Source organism: Sesamum indicum, linkage group LG11 (assembly GCF_026168435.1).
Source record: "Sesamum indicum cultivar Baizhima isolate 11 linkage group LG11, ASM2616843v1, whole genome shotgun sequence".
In the NCBI taxonomy this organism is placed as follows: domain Eukaryota; kingdom Viridiplantae; phylum Streptophyta; class Magnoliopsida; order Lamiales; family Pedaliaceae; genus Sesamum; species Sesamum indicum.
The window spans coordinates 10,868,397-10,890,371 of NC_142667.1; the positions used below are offsets into that span (position 1 = coordinate 10,868,397).

The 21,975-nt window shown below is 33.2% G+C and overlaps 3 protein-coding genes and 1 long non-coding RNA gene across 6 annotated transcripts; 2 read left to right on the plus strand and 2 right to left on the minus strand.

The window, feature by feature from the left end:
- Window positions 1-2,515: 2,515 nt before the first annotated feature.
- Window positions 2,516-6,354, plus strand: LOC105173633 (IQ domain-containing protein IQM1). The gene is made up of 9 exons (XM_011095452.3): window positions 2,516-3,060; window positions 3,520-4,020; window positions 4,109-4,223; window positions 4,332-4,397; window positions 4,598-4,686; window positions 4,803-4,890; window positions 5,024-5,254; window positions 5,339-5,440; window positions 5,635-6,354. Exons 2-9 carry the CDS (start codon window positions 3,539-3,541, stop codon window positions 6,061-6,063), a joined length of 1,602 nt encoding a protein of 533 aa, XP_011093754.1. The 5' UTR covers window positions 2,516-3,060; window positions 3,520-3,538; the 3' UTR covers window positions 6,064-6,354.
- A 2,807-nt stretch (window positions 6,355-9,161) lies between these two features.
- On the minus strand, window positions 9,162-9,985 carry LOC105173634 (uncharacterized). Its single transcript, XM_011095453.3, has one exon. The coding sequence runs from the start codon at window positions 9,824-9,826 to the stop codon at window positions 9,389-9,391; it is 438 nt and encodes a 145-aa protein (XP_011093755.1). The 5' UTR covers window positions 9,827-9,985; the 3' UTR covers window positions 9,162-9,388.
- A 2,713-nt stretch (window positions 9,986-12,698) lies between these two features.
- On the minus strand, window positions 12,699-13,652 carry LOC148785096 (uncharacterized). The gene is made up of 2 exons (XR_016062927.1): window positions 13,392-13,652; window positions 12,699-12,912 (listed from the first exon to the last, which is right to left on the minus strand). It is a non-coding gene; the product is annotated as an uncharacterized LOC148785096 (long non-coding RNA).
- A 2,645-nt stretch (window positions 13,653-16,297) lies between these two features.
- On the plus strand, window positions 16,298-21,115 carry RCY1 (arginine-rich cyclin 1). Of its 3 annotated transcripts, none has more exons than XM_020698042.2 (10): window positions 16,298-16,524; window positions 16,607-16,770; window positions 17,761-17,952; window positions 18,189-18,270; window positions 18,391-18,531; window positions 18,734-18,903; window positions 19,226-19,499; window positions 19,720-20,137; window positions 20,260-20,295; window positions 20,401-21,115. In XM_020698042.2, exons 3-10 carry the CDS (start codon window positions 17,801-17,803, stop codon window positions 20,469-20,471), a joined length of 1,344 nt encoding a protein of 447 aa, XP_020553701.2. In that variant the 5' UTR covers window positions 16,298-16,524; window positions 16,607-16,770; window positions 17,761-17,800; the 3' UTR covers window positions 20,472-21,115. The 3 variants fall into 3 exon arrangements, with proteins under 3 accessions (XP_020553701.2, XP_011093757.3, XP_020553702.2); XM_011095455.3 differs by having other exon boundaries at window positions 17,764-17,952; XM_020698043.2 differs by having other exon boundaries at window positions 16,613-16,770; window positions 17,764-17,952.
- The last annotated feature ends 860 nt before the right edge of the window (window positions 21,116-21,975 follow it).

Below are 21,975 nucleotides of genomic sequence, written 5' to 3' on the forward strand. Positions count from 1 at the left end.
AATTGGGCAGCGTATATGGACTTGTCTTTATTCCAACTTTGCAACTATGAGCTGCCTCTCTTTTTATTTTTCTAAAATAATCTTGGAATCAAACTATTAAAAGATATATAGGGTAATAGGGAAGTCCCAAGGCTGCTACTTATTTATACATGAGTTGTGAGTTATTGGATTAAAATATTATAGTATTTAAAATTATATGTTGATTTTATATTCTAATAATTTATATCTTGTGTGGTTATGTTACGTGCACATTATATGGACGGAATATTCCATCATTATTTCTCGAAAATTGTAAAGTGCAACAAAATCAGAAAGTTGAGTGGAAAAGTGTAAAAAAAGAAGGTTGGGGGGCAAAATGCAAATGGCCCATTCGTGGGGGGGTCTGCATTTTACTCTCTATTTTTATAGTTTAGGAAATTGCGTCTAGTACCCCTATTGTTTGTTTTTGCTACAAATAGATCAAATTCAAAGAATTTGCTTATATCAGCAAAAGAACGGAATGAAAATCAATATTTAATCTCAATTGAGTTATTGAAGGTTAAATAAGTATTTTCTAATCAAACTATCCTTATACATTTTCACACGCTAATATATGTGATTTTACCTTTTTAAGATGGTTTAATCAGAAAAGATTGATTTGATCTTTAATAATTATGTAAGTTAATTAGAATTAAATATGAATAGTCATTCTTTTTTTTTTTCTGATATCAATAAATTATGTGAATTTTACTAACATAATGATCTGTTTGTCGGACGAAAATAAAAATAATAGATATCAACTATAATTTTCTGGTTTATAAAAAGTTTATGTATAATTACACCAAACTTCATAAGAGTGCGGTATAATTTTTTCTTAATTATATAATTACAATAACAAAATGAAGTATGCGCCTTCGAAATATCTAGGCCTAAACAAATGCTTGACTTCTGACCAAGTGAGGTTCCAATTCTCCAATTCTCAATTATTGAGTTGAGTGCATGCTGGCCGCCATTTATTTTAATAATAGTTATTGATCTATTATAACTAGCAAGTATCACACATCTTATATATATATAATTTTTAAAATTTGTTTAAAATTAAATATTTATATTAATTGTATGATTTCATTTTATAGAATAAAAAAGTACCTAATATATATTGACAAATAAAGAAACATGATGTTGGAGAATTAAAAACTAATTGATTAATTTAAATTTAACAAAACTGGCAGACCTTAATTAAGTGAGATAAGAAAAGGTACTCTTACTTAATTAAATGGTAGACCATTTACACACGATTCCCTTTTCATAAGGATTTGACAAAAATTGTTGATGTTAGGAAAAAAATATATAAATTTTCAATTTTATCTCACATTCAGTATCTCACTATAATATTTTTATATTTACAAAGGATTAATGTAATATATGAGTCAAAAGTGTGAAATTATAATAAAACATTGCTCTCAAATTATAGCCATTGAATAAAAATATTACTGACAAATATGGGATAAAATTAAAAATTTATGTAATGTTTTTGTCGACGTCGATAATTTTTTATCTTAACTCTAATGAAAGGAGATTAGGTGTAAACGAGAATTTTCGAAGGAAAACTACCATATAATACTTCTCATAGTTTTAATAGTAACAATATTTACGTAAAATTATCATTAGCAATCATAGTAATAGAATAAATCTACGTAAAACTGTCACTATAAATGACTAACAAAATATGTATAAAGACAAAATAGTGACAACAAATATAATTGTCACTATAGACGCGTCGTTAAATAAAAACTTACGCATAATTCTTATTATTATTCTTTACTTATTGTATGCTTTCAGACTCGACTTTAAAATTGTTATTTAATATTTGATCACAAATATTATTTTATTTAACTGCATATAACATAAAATTACAAAGATCACTCATATAACATGAAAATTTACAAGTCATAAACTCACTGCAGTTCACATACATAGCAAAAACAGCAACAACATTAGAACAGTGGAAGGAGACTCACAGGGAAAGAATCACCCACTGTTCATTGAACTGATGAGAAGCTGTCTGTACAAAGACATGTGCCCAAACAAACAACGACAAACCAAACCCATAACGCTGTAACTAATTTTCTTGGCGCGTTTAATTTCAGTCATGACATGACAACCTTAGATTATTCATTCATATACAAGCAGACAACGCCAAGAAGACTGTTTCAGTTGACTTTCATTAAATTTTTCCAAAATGTTAATCCAGACAAGTTTATCTCTCATTTCCAGTGTACAGCAACAAAGATTTGACAAGGGGTTGTTTGCGGGTCGGATTTTCTATTATATAATCTATTTTATATTTTTATTTTATTTAATATACACACGTCAGATGTATAAACAATTTTTCTAAATAAAATTGATGATATCTTCTTTACAAACGGGACGTGTGTACGTTAAACGGACGGAAGATAAAATATGATAAACAAGAAAATCCAACCCGGGGTTGTTTGATCTTTGATTTTTCATGGAAGCAGCGTCTTTAAAGCTTCCTTTTTTTGACCATTCTCCTTTATTTCCACACAGACACACAACCCACACTGTATCTGCATTTATATATGTATGTATGTATGCCTTGGTGTTTGAAATGCGTTTCATGGTTTCTTGCCCAAATAAAAGGTTGCGAGCTTTGAATTTCACCAAAACTCGTTGGTTTTGAAAGTGGGTAGAATTGAAATCTTTGAATCAAATTCAAACCCCCCACCTATTTCTTTTTTCTGCATTCCCATTTTCAAGAAAACGTAGAGAACCTTCTCATCAGTGTCAAATTTTTGTACGAGAAAAAAGAATTCAAATTAGTACCAACTGCAAAGCCCCTTTTACACGTATTATCCGTATTTGAAGGTCTCGTAGACTCTCATTTTCCAAAATATAATGTCTTGACTTCCAGAATCTGCAGTTAAAACCCTATAGGCATATATATATAGAGGGGAGGTGGTGTAATACTTACAAACAGATATAGTAAAGAGTGAGTTGCTTTATATTTGTTTCTGACAGCAAAAAGACTTGAAATTGAGCTGAGGTCTTCCATTTCTGGTGAGTGGTTTTGATCTAGTTTTGGGAACAAGAATTTGTCTATGGATTACAGTTTGTGTTACAGTTGAAAAGGGTTAAATTTTATACAGTTAGAGATGTTTTTTGCTGTCGAGATTTTGTACAGAACAGTGCTAACTTTGACCATCTGGTGACATGTATAGTAGTTCTGTTCCTGTTTGTTCTTGATCTTTCTTCAGAGTTTTTGGTTAAGATTTGGTCAAAAAATGAGGATTTTGCAAAAATTTTGGTAATAGCTTTTATTGTTTGTTCCATGGAATTGAAGATTGAGGGCTATGTGTCTTTTCTTTTCACGTTCACTCTGTCTGATTCCCTGTTTTAAGGTTAGTTAATAAGGTGGTCTAGAGGTAATGTTACTGATCAAAAGAGAAACTTGGTTGAGATCTTCTGTTGTAGTAATTTATGTGTATTCAAGCATTTTTTTTGTATGATTTTGTGCAGGTGGAGGCCTTAAAAGTTTATGGGATTATCACTATCGTTGCTCGTTTCAGCTTGGCAAGAAATTATAAAACACAGTCTTTACAACTTTGTGGTCAGTGTTGGATTCAGGGGTGGGAATCAGGAGATGATGACTTTAAGTGCCGACAGCTTTGGCGATTCAGAATCTGCAGCTATGACCATGAGAAGAGGGTTCAACAAGATGAGCAGGAAAAATTCAATAAAGTTGAGGAATTGCGAGCCTGTGAAGTTGGTTCTTGAAACCTCGCTTTCGTTCAAGGACTTAGTTCAAAGCATCAGAAGATCAGAATCCGATGATGGGAATGATGAGGGTCGTAATAATAAGTCGGTTTCCGTTGCTTCTCTCCCTGAGCCTGCGATTATGTTCTCTCCACGGCCCGTTAGCGAGCTTGATGCAGCTGCTGTCAAGCTTCAAAAGGTCTACAAAAGCTACCGGACCCGAAGGAACCTTGCAGATTGTGCCGTTGTTGTAGAGGAGCTATGGTTCGTTTCCCGCGACTGAATAGACGTTTTTCCTATCTCCTGTAACTCTCATCAGCTAAATTAACCGGCCTTATTTGACTGTGTACAGGTGGAAGGCCTTGGACTTTGCAGCTCTGAAACGTAGTTCTGTATCATTTTTCAATGTTGAGAAACCAGAAACTGCTGTTTCGCGGTGGGCTAGAGCACGAACCAGGGCAGCCAAGGTCAATATCAAACGACCATTTTGATGATTCTTTCAATGAATTTCTTTTCCTTTCTTCATACTTAGATCATTATAGCCACTTGGATGCTAACAGTCGATTATGTTTCAGGTCGGAAAGGGATTGTCGAAGGATGAAAAGGCTCAAAAATTGGCTCTACAGCATTGGCTTGAAGCAGTAAGTCCTGAAACCTTACACACATCAGTCAAATAAAATATCAATCAAAAGTTATCGGTTTCTTTTATCCTAGGATCGACGCGATCCTTGTTTCATGACAGAGAGGATCTGTTAAGTCTCTGGATCAATATTGAATCAAGTATACTTATGTTGAGTTTCTGATCTTGTTACTCATGCTTTTATGCTACGCTTCTCTGTAGATTGATCCACGCCATCGGTATGGACACAATTTGCACCTCTATTATGATATCTGGTTCAAGAGTGAAAGCGCGCAGCCGTTCTTTTACTGGTGAGTACCATATGAAGCCCTGTTCAAATGGGCACCTTGGGTACATTAAAAACGTCATGCCTCTAGCTTTTCGTGATCCATTACCGAGTTTTTCTTACATTATCCGTGATATGAAGGTTGGATGTGGGAGACGGAAAAGAAGTAAATCTTGAGAAGTGCCCGAGGAGCCATTTGCAACGTCAGTGCATCAAGTATCTAGGACCAGTAAGTGTACACTCACCTAGACATTCTTGCTTTTGAATTGAGCATTATCGATTTTACAAAAAACTGTGCTCGTGAACTGTGTGAAGAGGACGTTTGATTGATGTGTGCACTTCAATTGTTCTCTTTTCAACAGAACGAGAGAGAATCATATGAGGTTGTGGTTGAAAACGGCAAACTTGTGTACAAGCACAGCGGCGTCTTAGTGGATACGATCGAGGGCTCAAAGTGGATATTTGTTCTTAGTACAACGAGGGCATTGTACGTAGGACAGAAGAAAAAGGGCTTTTTCCAGCACTCGAGTTTCTTAGCTGGTGGAGCCATCACAGCTGCTGGAAGATTGGTTGCTCATGTTGGGGTTCTTGAGGTAAAATACACTTGAGAGGGATTATTACCACATTCTCAGTTCACTCCATGTTTGACTCTTGACAACTTCATCCGACTTTTACAGGCAATTTGGCCATACAGCGGTCACTATCTCCCGACAGAAGAAAACTTCAAGGAATTCATAAGCTTCCTCGAGGAGCATCGTGTTGATCTAGCAAATGTAAAGGTAATTGTACCGAAACCTTTCATTTTCCTGAGAACTAGTGTAACTATTGACTATACATAATCAAAATTTTATCCATTACCACATGTTCAAACGGACAGAGGTTCTAACAGTTTCAAAAGAGCGCAGCGTTTAGCCAGTAACTACACTAACTTTCATATTAATCCTGAAACAAAACTGTTTCCTTTTCCTTGCAGAGATGTGCAACTGATGACGACCGGCCTCCTCTCAGTAAGGACGCTAATGAGGAATCGATCCCAAGACGTACATCAGACAACAGTCTGAATCAACCACAAAGCACATCCACCAAGGACGACCCATCAACAGAACAAGAAATCACGCTGTGTGATCACAAAGATAAGCCAGTATACAACTTGGCCAAGCGTATGTCCTGCAAATGGAGCACGGGAGCTGGACCGAGGATCGGTTGTGTCAGGGAGTACCCGGCAGAACTCCAGTTCCGTGCACTCGAACAAGTTAACCTTTCGCCTCGTCTGGCCAACGCACCTTTTAGCAACTACGGCCCGATCCCATCACCACGTCCAAGCCCAAAAGTTCGACTCTCTCCCAGAGTTGCGTACATGGGGCTGCCTAGTCCAAGAACGCCTATTCCTGCAGCTAACTAAGCATTGGTAGGAGGAGGAAGAATAAACTGCAGGGATCATGCTGGAAGTAACCTGTGGGCTGAAGAGCTAACTCAAATCTTCTTTCATTGCATTAATGTCTGTAAATGGCTCATTTGCATGGCAAATCTTTTGTTTTTTTCTTTCTTGGAAGTTAGGTTCATTTTTTATTTGTTTATTTTTTGTCTTAACAGAAATTAATATTGCGAATATGTTTATAGATTTTTGCTTGTAATCCGGAAAAAAGCATATTTAATTATTAATTATTCACAAATTAAGACTTGAGTTACGAAATCCGGATTGGATTATTTTTTAATTTTATTCAATATATACATGTCATGTTTACAAAAGTTTGCATCATTTATTTTATTTAAAAAAATTATTTTATATATGCAACAGGTATGTGTTACATAAAATAGAAGATATAGTAAAATTTAGAATAGAAAATTCAGTCCGACATTTGTGGGCTCACTTGTCAAAGATGGATCATTTTTAGTCAAAATAATTGTGAGTGATTCTTTTTCCAATAACGTTGATACCCCATAGTAACCTTTGTGACCTATGATCTTTCGAGCATATCATTGTGGTAATGATCGGAGCCAAAACTACTCAAATATTCTTTGTAAAGGTAAATTATAAAAGATTTTTTTAAAATTTATCATAATTATAAATATTTTAAAAAATTATAAGTACTCTTTAGAAGCAACGATTGTTAAGTTAAACACATGCTTTCTATAATAGGTTGTCACGAGGAAGTATCTATTAAAAGACCATTTCCAATGGGATATTTATAATTTTTCAAACAACGAGGTGATATTTGTAATTAAAATAAATTTTAGGAGAGCCTTTTGTAATTTATTCTTTTTTTAAAATATATAGCACCAAAATGTATTAAATTAACTGTGATTAATTTATATTTATTTGATTTTCATAAATTAAAATTTGTCAAATTTGAAAGGGTTTTTTTTTCCTTTTTTCCTGTACATATATAGTTTAATAAAATAAAATATATAAAGCGGATTATAGTCATAATAATCTTGAAACTTAGTGAAGTTGACTTTATTTCCACTATATTTTTTAAAATAATTTTCCGTTACTTTGAACCAATGCAAGATTCCTTTGTTGATTTCATATTTGGAATTAATTGTATAATCATTATAAGAGAAATTATATATTTTAAACTATAATTCTATTTATACGGTGGGAATAAATTATAAAAACAAGTCGCAAATTTTTAACTGTAATGAAAAAGTTGGTAGTATGTGAGAAAAAAATCTTGAATTTAGAGTGTTTGAAAAAACATATTAACGTTTACAATTTTACCAAAACATTGTAGAAGTTCGTATAAGATACTTATAATTTTTGGATTTAAATCAACTTAATTTAAATAGTTAAATAATAAAAATTATAGATAAAAACACATTTATTTTATTTTTTTGAAAAAAAACTGATAAAAAATTCCATGTACTTTCCATTATTAGGTGCCTAATACACCTTTCCAAGGTGTTTACATTATTACAGTTTCATTTTTTTTATAAATTACTATTCCACTTGAATAACTCAAGCCAAATAGTTCAAGTAAACATAATATAGTTAATACAAGATTTTTTATTTTATATTTTTTGTCACCCAAATAACTGATATCAAAAAGTAAACGAGATAGATGGAAAGGGAAGAAAAGATAAAGTCATTCTACAGTGTGGGGGGCGACAGTGCCACATTCAAAATGCTGCTTTTTGTCAAAGAAAATGATGGGATTTGAAAGGGACCAGCAAAAGTTGATGAGGGGACCTGGAGTTCATTTCGATTCCCAGGACTAAGGGCTCTATTATCGTTTTCATTACTGTTCCTCAGTGTAGATTTGCTGAAAATCATGAAAACAGCAGCAGGTAGCTTAGGCCCAGCTTCGGCCGTCTTCATCCGCAATCTCAGACAGTATGTTATACCGAATTGTCATCACGACTAAGTATAAAATTCAAGAGGCAACAAGCTATTTTGAGGTAGAGAAGGGAGTGCAAGGGGATATATATCTCGTCGTGGGTCGAAATCAGTACAGCAAAAGATCCAATGAGATACTGATTTCCAAAGGGCGGATGTAGAGAAGGGAATCACATGGCTCGGAAATGAGACGGTAACATCTGTTTCTCTTTACGGGTTTTATAACTGAAACAAGATTGGAGAAATGTAGTAGTTCATGGACTACGAACGCATGAATAGAACAAAGGTAGAGGAGAACACATACATTATTATCCTTATGATCCTCCAAGAACAGAAGGCAGGACTCAAATTATAATTGACATTTGGACAGGAAAACTTTCCGAAAATGAGAGAATAATAACATTGAGGAGTTGATCGATGACTAGCATTGTACGCATGAGTGATCTATCTTAGAAAGAAACCGGCAGTGTAAGATGCTGATCTAATGAAGGGAAAAACACCTATAAACTCATATAATCAGTGAGAAGAATGAAGGATTAGCCAATGTAAACGGGGAATGTAGAAAGATAAAAGAAGTTCTCATGGAAACTTCAAGAAGTATAAATATCTTGACAACAAGCCAAGTTTTCATTAAGCAACATCACAATCCACAATGTAATACACAAAATGCTGAGAACTTGACTGCAAATAGATACTAGCACCTTTCACTGTCAACAAATTAATGAAATCCAAGCCAGGGAATATGTACATCAACAAGAATCAGGTCTTAAAAGCCGAGACCCTCTAAATTAATGTATACATTCCACTAAGCAAACGAGGCCTTCAATTGGTACAACATCAAGAAAGCCAGAGCTCGAAACTTTGGTGTGATGCTTATCAATCTACTTCTGATCATATGAATCTACGAGGTAATGAGTTCAAGTTCATATGTTCAGTGATTACACTAAGCAAATGAGGCCTTCAATTGGTAAAACGTCAAGAAAGCAAGAGCTCGAAACTTTGATTTGATGCTTGTCAATTTACTTCTGATCACATGAATCGACGAGGTAATGAGTTCAAGTTCATGTTCAATGATTATCAGATATTAATATGCAGACAGGTTAAGGAAAGTAAAGATCAACCCAACGTTCCATCACCAGAAGCATCCCACTTTCAGCATATCATTTCATCAAGAAAATTTTCATATAAAATCAAACTCAATTTATCTCAGTATGCATACACAATCACCCATCATATTCAAGTTTCTCATACAGTACACATCAATTCAATATACCACCCCATAATCAATTATCCAACAACAAAAACCTTGAATCAAGAACAACAAAAGTAGGCATCCATATAATTAAATACAATATAATTATTATACAGTAATATCAATCTGATCAATCCATCACCTATGTCCATAGACCATCAGAGAATACCTCTCTTTGAGCCACCTAAAACTTTTCTTGATTGATCCCTTCACTTTTCCTTCAACAGTGTAAGCCTTGTAGCTAGCAACCCTCTTCTTCCTCTGCAGCTCAGGATCATTAAAGCTCCAACTCTTGGAAGCCACCCCATTTGTTGACTTCCCCTTCTTGAACTTCCACTGGTCTCCGACACCACCGCCGCCGCCCGCCGGCACGATATCCATCTGCCCATTGTTCTGGGCAGAAGAAGAAGCATAGGAGGCGCTGTAGCACCTCAGATCTTGCATCCCACTTGGGTTCGAGCTGGTTTGGTAATTGGGTTCCACCCCATTATCATTGAAATGGCTACTGTAATAGCTGTAAGTATTCTCCACCGGCATTCTTTCATTGTTGTATGATTTGGATCTGAAATCCTCCATTCTCGTAGGAGTTTAAGCTTTTTCAACTCCTGTTCTTTTCAGGATTTGGGTTTTCGGTGGCTGCATCAGCTACATGTGAAGAAGAGGACGGCAGCAGGATTTGTAATATTGTTTGTGGCGTCGGTGGGGGGGTTGGTATTTACAAGGCGCTGCCACTAAAAATTCCTTGTCTTTTTCTTTTTGATTAAGAAAAAGGAAATCAATGCTGATTAAGGTTGATGTCTCGTGAATTAGTTCTAAGTTATATGTTCGATTTTTTATTAGATACGTGAGTGTTTATTTAATTTTATTTAAATATATTATAATTAATTATTTTATAATTTTTAATTATATTGATATATTAATTTAATTAATGTATCACTCAATTACATAACAATGTAATTATATAATTACTACTTCTATTTCAATATATACATACATCAATATTTATACTATATATTAAGAGAAAGCATATCTTTTATGTCTATTCTTTTCTGGTATATTTTTTATATTTAATTTATATTTTAAAAATTTTCATCTAACTTCCCTCCCCATTATCTTTCGATAGTTATTTTCTTATTTTTTTTAATTTTCTCATATAATTTTGTCACCATTTTTGACGAATTTAAAATTAATTTATTATTTGTCTATACTTTATTAAGTAATAAATATTTTATATTAAATGGTATTTACAAAAGTTGCATATACATAGGGTAAGCCTTTAATTATTAGTATCTATACTATATAAAAAGAAAATGCATTTTTTCCTCACAAACGGCAAGTACAGCGCTATAACACCAATTTTATCTTTATACCAATTATACCTATAAGTTTGATTTTTTTTATTTGTTGCTTTCTTTCTTTCTTTCTTTTTAGCCATATAATGTATTGGTTTTTATATATTTTTATTAAGTAAAATATTATTTATTATATGTACAGAGGGACGGCGTGCCACGATTATTAGTATAAGAAAATGTCTTTTCCTTTCACAAACGGGAATTATAATACCGCAACACCACTTTTATTGTTATGGAGATAGTACCCTTAAGTTGATTTTTTTTGTTTTTTCTTTCTTTCTTTATTTTTTGAAAATGTGATGTGCATATATTTATTTATTATTCATAATATATTTAAACGTGAAATATTTTTTATTATATGCACTTAGAGATAGCATATCATTATGACTAGTATATATATATATATACTAGCCGTCGTGCCACGCCGTCACTCCAAACCATGTTTTAAAATATATTATGAATAATAAAAGATATATAAACCAACATACCACATTTCCAAAAAAAAAAAAAAATAATGAAGGAAAGAAAATAAATAAATAAATTTAGGGGTATTATCAAAATAAAAATAAAATTGATGCCGTAGTATCATAATCACCATTTGTGAAAAAAAATACCTCTTCTTATATATTAATATAGATATGTGTATGTAGCATTTGGCTTTGTAATTTAGTAGGCCAAATTTATATCTCGAATGCAAATATATATATTTATATATATGTATATATATATTTTTGTATGTCGATTGACCCATTGGGTAATCATTTTTGGGATTAAATCCTATTAAAATTGCGTTTCGATAAAAGTTTAAGATTGCAGATTTCTCGCCACAATTATTTTTTTTATCTAATTACTCATTATGCTCATTAAATAATTTTAAAATTTTTATTAACCTTAAAAAATGAAGTTAGTTTGAAATTTAAATAATCAATTATGAAATTATGAATTTAAACACTTTAATCACTTTTGTATAAAATTAATTATTTCATAATCAATTATGTAATCGTAGCCGTCGGATTAGACTGAGCATTGTGTGTTCATTAAAAAACCATGCAATAGGGCAATTAATTTTTGCTAGCTAAGGAAAGCAATGTGTAACTGATTTAATAGAAAATGCTTACATACATACTCTGTTCATTAAAAAATTAGGCATAATTACATCAGCATAATGGATTCATTTATATTAAATTAACTGCAGTCGCACAATATTTTTACGTACATATGTTAAATATTTTTTACACTTTTAAAATATTTTATAAATAAATTAAAATATATAAATCAACACATCACATTTAATAAAAAAAATAAAAAAGAAAAAAAAAACTAACTTATGAATATTTTCAACGCAATAAAAAATGAATGTTGCGGTATCATAATTTGTCGTCTATAAAAAAAGGCTTTTTTTATATTTGTATAAATATGGGAGCTAATACTAAATTTAAAGGGTTAGAGTAATTACTTTTGGTTGATAAAATATATATTAGCTAAAATACCCCAAACTTATCTTTTTAATACAAAATGATATAGAAAATATTCTATTTGTGCACATTTAAGATTAATAAAAATTATTTAAGATATCCATTATTTATTTACATTTTATTTTATTTCATATAATTAGATAAAAATAATAATAAAAAACTTAAATACATACTCTTTTCGAGTGAGCTCCGATAACTAATAAATTATTTCACGTTTGATTCGATTCAATTCAAAATCTTTTACTTTATCAACGTATTATTTTCAAAACTATGTATTTAATTGATTTTGATATGTAAATATAATGATTTAATAAATGGTCTCTATCAAAATAAAAAATAAAAAGTAAAAAGTCAACTTGATTCGGGTGGAGATAAGAAATTCAATGGAATGATAATTATAAAAAAAAAAGTCAAATTCTTTTCATAAAAAGCAACAAAAACTTAAAATTGTACGATTTGAATTATTTTATAATTATTAAATTACTCCTTAATAATAAATTATATACATAAATTAGTGGTTGGTGATGGGGTAAAATTGAATTTACACCGCTTATATTTATCACTAGCATAGTACAAGAAAAATAATAAGATCAAAAGAAAAATAAAAGCAAGACAAAATAGTAACGTAATACTAGCAGAAAATAAAGATTTGATATCAAGAAGTTGAGATTACAATCCCGTCTGAATAAATGGCATATGAAGGTCGTCAGAATTGGGCACGAAGCTCAACTCTCCCAAAGAAATCGTGAACCCCAACAAAAGCATTTTTCGTAAAAAAACAAAATTCCTTCTAGAATCCTTTGAAGAGACACTCGATTCCAAAAATTTACAACCACTACAAGATAAAAAGAAGTATGAGTCATTGACAACTTTCTCAATAGTAAATAAAGTATAGGAAAGCTTTGAGGGAAAGAGTTATGTCGAGATCCCGAAAGGGTCAAAAGAAGCCCTTTATAGTATGTGAAAGAATTGAGAGTGAATTTACTAATACAAGGATTAAAATATTTAATTATTTCTAGTAGAAGAGGACAAGGAAGAAATATGAAACTTGAAGTGAAGAAAGCCGAAAAAATTGTAAAGAACCTCGAAGGAGGACGCTTTATCCGATCACCTACGCTAAGAAGGATGAAGGAAAATACGAGAGAGGGATTAAACTTGCCATCAAAGATATTGAACTCCTCATGACTCATTACTATTGTGATTAATATTCATGACGCGACAGTGGGATCCAAGTTGTGAAGCTGCTGAGTACTTAGTACTATCTACATCTAATTTATCTAAATCCCCATTAAAAAGAATATGAGAGTCATTGACCTGTTTAGAACTCGACTCCGCCGACACACCTAATGAACCAGAATGACATTCAAGCAAATTCTAATTGCTTCCATCACCTCAAATTGAAAACCCCCATCATTGAAAGAGTCAAGAAGATTTTCTCCCAATAGGATAGGTAAAGAAGAAAGGGGAGGCACGACAATAATGGTGGGAGGCGAGTGCCTCGACCCATAGCAGCCATAGGGCTGACACCGCCATTGTTTTGACGTGGCGCCATGGCCCCCCATCTCGCGACTACCTCCCGTGAATCCCCCCCCTCCACCCCCGGTTTTGACTATTAGACATTCTACTAGTTAGATATCTAATTGTTCCCTAATTTTTATTTTATTCTTTTTTGTAGAAGATTTTTTTATATTTTTATTTTTTTGAAGAAGGTTCCCCAAATCTTTTAAGCTCTCATATTCTCATAAATAATTCACAATTGGAAAAAGGAGATGAAGATGGGCAAAACACTATTTACAAGAGCTAACTCGCTTGACATGTTGAAGTACTTAAATCAAAGCAACGACTCAAATGGACAGTGGCGGGAGAATGATTAAAGTGCCATTCAGAATTTATGAGCATGGCACTTGGAATTCTAACAAGGACATAAGTTGGTAAAATCCGCGTTAAAAGGAACATGCTTATTTGAACTCCCAAATATCTCTTTTAGGAGTTGGAGGGCTGCCGATGGAGACAAGAAACTCAATCAAATAGTGATTCAAAAGGAAAGTCAAATCCTTTCCATAAGAAGCAATGAAACATCAAGATCCTACGATTTGAATTATACTAGATTACCATTGCAGTAAATTGTATCTACCAAAAAAGATTTATAATATATCACATACTTTCTTAATTTTTATCAATTCAGGAGATTTTATTCTAACAGTAAAATTAATACTTCAAAATTCAATAATTAAAATATTTGAACTTCGACAGGTAGAGTAGGGTGATCGATAAACAAATACAATCAACTTCAATGATCTCATATATAAAAAGCTAATTAAATTATGGTTGCAGCTTCCCAAGTAAGAGTCCTAGAAGCAAGCCCTAGATGCCAAATTTATTGTCCCAATTCCACAAATTATTATAAGTTTAAATGTATCAACAATTGTACACATCTTTCCTAATTGTCCGTGTCACAAAATTTGCACATCAAATTTGATGCAGAACGAGAATAATATATCACGTTTTTCTTTTTTATTAAGTTTGCAATTTTTTCTACTAAAACTGCAATTTAATTGCAATGCAACAAAAATAATAAATTTTAAATTATTATATAAGTCGACAGATATATATGTACTATTTGAATCCAAAGTTACTGCCCAATAAAATTAAAATTCTGTTGACTTAGTTGTCATCAAGAAACCATAACCATGTGGGAATCAACATACGAGAATTCAAAGTCTAATTATATGAGAATTAATATATATATATATATATATATATTATGGCGTATATTTAGTTCAACCAAACATCTTAACAAGTATTCGATCTTAACCACTAAGCCGCAATGATCGATGGTAATTTGCAATTGTAATACCACCATCAAAATAATGTATGGAAAAGACATGTGTAGCACAAAATATCTAATATTGGTGTTAGGAAAATTACATCGACATCTTTTGAAAATATGTTCAATTACATAAAGGATTTGTACAAAATTACATAAATATGTTATGAAGTTGTAGTTTATGAGCAAAGTTTTACAAGTACATTTCTTGAGGTAAATTACATCAATATTTCTCAGAGCTGCATTTGTAATTTTTAAAAGATGGAAAGTATTTCTATAATTAAATATATCCATTTCGAGTATCAATGTAATTTATCCTATCATCAATTAAATAATTTATATAATGTAAACTATGTGTGCATATGTATAAATTAATATTGATGAATTTGTTGTGCATCTTTTATTTGCATGATTGTAAACATTGGCCATAACATAATATATGTATATACACAAAAATATTATAAATATTATTTATATAAGAGACGTAATTAGACAATAAACAGTAACTTTTGTTTATTAAAGCACAACATCAACACATGCAACACTTATTTTAAATAATTTCTAAAAACAAATCATACATACATACTATCTCCAATACATACTTATTTATCTTTATTTTTATCTCTCTATTTCCAAAAAATAAAATAAAACACACAAATGAATCCAAATACTAAACTATCATATCTCATTTAAGTTGGGCCACCATGTACACTTTTTATGAACTACATATATATATTTTTATCAATTTTGTTTTTTTTTTTTGGAGAAATATATTGTACTTAATTATATGAAATTTTCTGTCAATTAAAATAAAAGATAAATTACAACACCCTTGATCGTAATTATGAATATTTTTTTATTTTTTAAAAAATTACAAATACCCGAATGATCGTCTAAGCACAATCTGTTCTGTTAGTCACCAATAGTTTTTCATATCTATCTTTTAAGATAAATTGACCAAAATTTTCTTGTAGACTATAAATTTAATTTTAGTTATTTTAAAAAAATAATTTTGTTTGACTAATTGAACAAGTTTTCAGATTTTTGCATCTATCTTATCCATTGGTTTTTTATAATTATTCAATTTTTCTTTAAAAAAATATAATAAGGATAAAATTAACAATTTCAGAATTCCATCAATACAGAATTTTTTCAAATATCAAGAGATTTAAATAATTAGGAGTATTCATAATTATTTAAAATATTAGGGGACTTCGTTGTAATTTATTCAAAAATAAAATACTCAATTTGATAATTTGTTTTTTTTGTTTTTTTGATAATTTGGTTTCATATGTTGAGAATTTAACTTTAAAATTGTCAAAAAATATTAATTTTGAAAAAGCAAAATTTAAATAATAAAGCCTTGAATTAAACATATAAACAATAAATGATAAAACACTCAAACTCTGAAGAAGGCTAAGGCTTTGTCTGCACAGAAAGAAGAGAAAAGGAAACGCAGGACAAAATCGAATTAGGGGTTAGGGCTTTCCTTTCTTCGTTTTGAATTTTCCGCATACTGATAGTCGCTGACGCCAACCAAATCCGGAACCCCAAGCCTCTAATTCCTTTCACCAGCATCGACTTCCCATCGACGGCGGCGGCGGAGGCTAGGCAGTGACGGTGCGGGTTCGATATGGATTAGTTTTTGGATATATGGATTAGCTTTCATCTGTTTTATTGTGTTATTTTGGTTTGATTGTAGTTTCAGGAGAAGAGGCCTCATTTTTTAGTGCTGTGGACGGGAGAAGCAACTGCAGTTAGCTGCCCTCGCTGCCTCTGTTTTCAGAAACAAACCGAGGCGCTGGCTCGCAAGCTTTGGATTATTGAATGTGAAACTTGAAGAGTCATTTTGGGATAATCTAGAAGGTAGCCGCTCCGTACAATTTAAAATATTTTATTTAGTTCTCGATTCCAAATTCTGGTATCCTCCTATGCGTTAATTTGTTCAAAGAGGTTGCTCAAGGATAATCTTTAGAAGATGCTTGGCTTCTATCTCCAAAATTTTGCTTTCTGCTCCACAACATACATATTTGAAGTATTGGAAAGTTTCCATAAGTATCATAAGTAAGTTTCCGTGAGGTTCCAATCTTATTTTAAGTGAGATTTAATGGACAAAAAGAAGTGATGCATATTCTACCCAGTTTTACAAATTACAATATGGAAATAGGAATATTTATATAATTTGAAGGTTTTAATTCTTAAAAGTTGGATACATGTTTCCTCATTCCCTTTGTCTTTAAGCAGAAAAAATCTTTATAAATGGTCCTTTATTTGTGAACAATTGCTAACAGAACGTGAATGATAGTGTGAAATATGGCATTGTAGAGTTATCATTTATTTGGAATAATGGTCTATGGATCCTTTTTTACCTTTTCCAGTAATCACTGATTGTTCAAGTTCGCTTATTTGCTCAAAGTTTTGGATGAACTCCTTCTCAATGTATTTTTCAACAAAAAATATAATGATAGATTGATCACTTAGAATGGAGAACTGGGTTAAAAAATCTATAATTTAATGAAGAGTTATCCCCTTCACAATTTTTCACTAGTCTTCCAAAACTTGTCCTGGATCCATCCCCCCTGATGGAGAGCGGTGTTGTAATTGTGATGATATTTTTCATGAAAATTGAATTTTAGATGACATGTGAGGTGGAGTGGGGCAATCCTATTTGTTTTACATATATGTTGAATACTTGCAAATTTTTGTGACAACAACTTTCTTTAGTTGGCAATGAAATGCTGTATGAACTATGTGTAGATCTCCTGCTACTTGAGCATATTGTTCTGGTTGTTCTCCTAGACTGTATGGTTAGTTCATTTCTTGAGCTTTAACTTATGACTTTCTTGGATCTGATAGCAGTTTTAAGGAAGACGCTTGCCCTTTGTGAAAGACAGAAATGATTTATACAGCAATTGACACATTTTATCTGACGGACGAACAACTGAAGAACTCACCTTCAAGGAAAGATGGCATCGATGAAGCCACTGAAACTACACTTAGGATCTATGGCTGTGACCTCATACAAGAGAGTGGCATATTGCTTAAGTTGTATCCTTTTCCTATGTTGTCTTCATACATACTCGTTACTAGTTGGCTTGCTTGGTTACAGGCTTCTTTATTTCTGTTATATACGAAAAGGAATCATTTCCCTTTTTTTAATTGCATTTACTACAGCAGAAGAGATTAATGTATTGATAGGAAAGATGTATAAGTTGCTTTTGCTTTATGCACGTTATGTTTCCTCTACTTCGGATCTTGCATCTCCTTAACTAAGTTATGGTCAGACCGCAAGCTGTTATGGCCACTGGTCAAGTCCTATTTCATCGTTTCTACTGCAAAAAATCATTTGCTCGATTTAATGTGAAGGTCTGTTTGCTTGCCTGTTACTTCTCATTTACCCCTTCAGACACCAGTATAGTTGTATTTCACAAATTCTTTTAGCTTCTACTGTATGGTGACTTGAGACCAGATCTGGTTTACTCGCAGAGGGTTGCTGCTAGTTGCGTTTGGCTTGCTTCAAAACTTGAGGAAAGTCCTAGGAAAGCAAGGCAGGTTCTAATTGTTTTTCACAGAATGGAATGTAGGAGGGAGAACTTACCTGTAGAGCATTTGGACACATCTTCCAAGGTTAGGCATAGATTTTACTATTGTATTCTAAGTGCCATGGTAGTTGGTTCACCATATATTGTTCTAATCATCTGGTAAATTGTTCCGTGACTTTGCCTATTACTCTTAACGCATTGGTTATATTGCCTTAGTCAGTGGTAGTGTTGCTCAACTTTAAACTAGAAGCAAGTTAAGGGCCTGAATGTCTTTTGTTCTTTAACAGAAATATGTGGATCTGAAGGCAGATTTGATCAGAACAGAAAGGCATCTTTTGAAAGAGATGGGTTTCATCTGCCATGTTGAGCATCCTCATAAATTTATTTCAAATTACTTAGCTACACTGGAAACTCCACAAGAACTAAGACAAGAAGCTTGGAATCTTGCAAATGACAGGTAATTTTTCAGGGCTAAGATACCCAAGTATGTGCATGTGGCATCTATAATCTTTTTATTTGATAATATTATGTGAGATAATATGTCTTATGCTTGTGGCTTCGTGATTTTCTTTGAGAAGTAGAGGCTAGGGCAAACAACTTAGTAGGAGATGAGATCCTTCATCTCGTTCAACCATTTCTTGCTTGGCCATGCGATATTTCCCATATAATTGGTTTTGGCTTGGATTGGGACAATCCTTTGTATATCTTTTGTTGATTATCTTCTATTCCAACTTCCCCCCCTTCTAATGAGGTTTATATTTTTTGTTGCTTACGAACAGTTTGCGCACGACCTTGTGTGTGAGATTTAAGAGTGAGGTTGTAGCCTGTGGTGTTGTATATGCTGCAGCTCGTAGATTTCAAGTACCACTACCTGAGAATCCTCCTTGGTGGAAAGCATTTGATGCAGACAAATCTGGAATTGATGAGGTTTGCAGAGTTCTTGCGCATTTGTACAGCCTTCCAAAGGCACAATATGTACCTGTATGCAAGGAAGGGGGTTCCTTTGCTACATCCAACAGATCATGGGATTCACCGCATCAGTCAATCCCAAAGGTGAATGCCGAACTTTGAGTTAATTGTTTTCTAGTTTGATGTGGCTTTCCAGTCTATTTACTTTGCCTAATTTCTGTCTTGCCACCTAACACATTGAATGGCAGGCTTGCAGCTGTCAAATTCTCACCATTACAATCCAGCCAAAAAATTGAAACGATATGCTCGTTTCTTATTAATACAGTTAGCATATTAAAAAAATTCTTCTGCTGCTTTTCTTCAGGATGGTTCATTGGCTGGACAAAATGCAAATGAAGATCCCAGCACTGCAAAGGGTTCTTCCTCTGTGTTAAATCAGGAAGCTGGTAAGGATGAACTGATTAAAGCTGCACTTGATAAATTGAAGGAATCAAAGAACAGTGATGATGAATCTAAAAATGCAATTAATGGTGGAGAGTCAAGAGAAGAGCCCGACTCAAAATTAATGTCGGATAATAAAACGGAGACCAGTGGAGAAAGGATCAAGGAGAGGGAGAGAGACAGGGAAAGAGAAAGAGATAGAGAAAAAGAGAGAAATAGGAGCAGAGACCATGAAAGAGGGCGGGAGTCTGACAGGGAACGAGGACGGGAAGACACTGAAAGGGACAGAGATAAAGTCAAGGAAAGAGGTCATCGTTCGAGGGACAAAGGAAAAGATACTGGTCAGTTGTGTACATCTTTGATGGCCGGCAATCTTTTTGCATCATATACTTTTTATATTCTTTGATTTTCACTTTACAATCTCTGTAATTTTATTCCCTTAATTGATGGCCTTATTATGCAGGACGCACAGAGAAATCCAAACATCATTCTTCTCGAGGTACAGTTTATCTTTTTGAATTTGTAATTGCTTGAGAGCTGTGAGTAGTCATGTGACAGTTAGATGCCAATTTTATCATTAGCTAATGAAAATTTCTGTGACCAGATCGTGGCTACCACAGCTCTTCTTACTCATCAAGGGAGAAAGATCGGCGCAAACATCATTCATATGCCTGAACTGATAAGGAAGTTACTTCGTTCTTTCTGAGCTATGTTGTTCTGCTCCATGAGCATCAGTCGCAGGTTGCACGGTTCAATATCAGAAAAAAGGGTTAACCACCTTAAGAAAAAGCAAATAGTTGTTTAATTACGAAGTATGTTCCTCAAGATTACTGGATGTATTCTTTCATGATTTAAGTTGAGCTCTCTGTCTTCACTTGAGGGTTCCTCAAGTGTGGATGAAATCTTGATACAGATGCTTAGATGCTCTTAGTCATGATTTAAGTTGAGTTCTATGTTTCCACTTGCGGTTCGCTTCTTCCTTGTGTGATAGTGACCACGGTGAAGTTGTTTTAATAGTTCTGGGGCATAGACATGGCTGTTGGATGTTGATGCATCTGCCTGGTCCTGACAAATATGGAAATGCTGCAAGTGAGATTGGTTTTGTTGACTGTATAACTCGATGCATAGACTTGAAACAAACCTAAATGGATGTTTAGGATTTGTTCTTTTAAATATGGAACATTATAGTAGCCAACCAGCAACACTGACAGTTATGGCGTATTCTCATGTGGATCTTGGTTCTGTGCCTGATTGTATTGTGAACGCACGTGTCTGATTAATTCTCTGGTGGATCAGATAAATGGTCTGTGGTTGTTTTACTATGATGTTTTAGGAGCTTTTGAATAATTCTTTAGGTAACTTGTCCACTGCAAAAGTCGCTCCACTGGCAGATTTATACGATGGTGAAAATAAACATCCTCTGACATTTTCTTTTGGGGGGGCGGTGATCATTAGTACCTGGAAAGAGTATTGTGCCAAATGAGAGCATTTTATACTTCTGAAGTCAGAAGGACTGAAGCCGAGAAAAGCACTTTGAAATGAGCACATTCAGTATTAAGGGGATCCGATGCAATTGAAAGATAAAGGCTTTTTTTGGATTCTTCATTTCTTTGGCAACTCTTCCTTCTGGTAAGTTTGTGCAGAAGGCTATTATGATCATCAAGAATCTTCTGCACTTGTTAATGCACAAAGAGGCTGCAAGTGTGTAAAACGACGGATACAGCACAACTTTACCTGCCAATACAAGCCTTTTTAAAGACTTACTTTTACCACATCCTGAAACATGATATTTTAAATGCAGAGCCCATGTAGAAACAAACATTTAAGATTTCTCAATTTTACATACACCCCATTAAATAATTTTCGTTAATGGTCTTAAGTCATTGCATGCACTATTTTATTTATTATATGGCCACCTTTGGACTGTTAATATCCAATTTGAGATCCAAAAACAAGTGTAGGTCGTGAAAATCAGTAAGACCGAATTCAGAAGTTAAAAAGGTGTGCAGTCTGCTACGACAAACTCTGCACAATCCCTTCCATGCTATTTGAACCTACAGGCTAAATCAGAGGCGTGCATAACAGTATCAGTGGGGTAAATTCACAATCACAAGGGTTATCCCCCTTCTTTCCCATTCCAGCTGCAAAATAATTGGTCACAAAAGCATCAAAAATTCCA

Excerpts from the sequence above, each read along its gene's own strand:
- LOC105173634 (XM_011095453.3), bottom strand. The coding sequence starts at position 9,826 with ATGGAGGATTTCAGATCCAAATCATACAACAATGAAAGAATGCCGGTG.
- LOC105173633 (XM_011095452.3), top strand. The coding sequence starts at position 3,539 with ATGGGATTATCACTATCGTTGCTCGTTTCAGCTTGGCAAGAAATTATA. Across the intron at positions 4,021-4,108 it reads GTTGTTGTAGAGGAGCTATG|GTGGAAGGCCTTGGACTTTG; the intron begins GTTCGTTTCCCG and ends GACTGTGTACAG. Across the intron at positions 4,224-4,331 it reads CACGAACCAGGGCAGCCAAG|GTCGGAAAGGGATTGTCGAA; the intron begins GTCAATATCAAA and ends ATTATGTTTCAG.
- RCY1 (XM_020698042.2), top strand. The coding sequence starts at position 17,801 with ATGATTTATACAGCAATTGACACATTTTATCTGACGGACGAACAACTG. Across the intron at positions 18,271-18,390 it reads TTGCTCGATTTAATGTGAAG|AGGGTTGCTGCTAGTTGCGT; the intron begins GTCTGTTTGCTT and ends GTTTACTCGCAG. Across the intron at positions 20,296-20,400 it reads CAAACATCATTCTTCTCGAG|ATCGTGGCTACCACAGCTCT; the intron begins GTACAGTTTATC and ends TTCTGTGACCAG.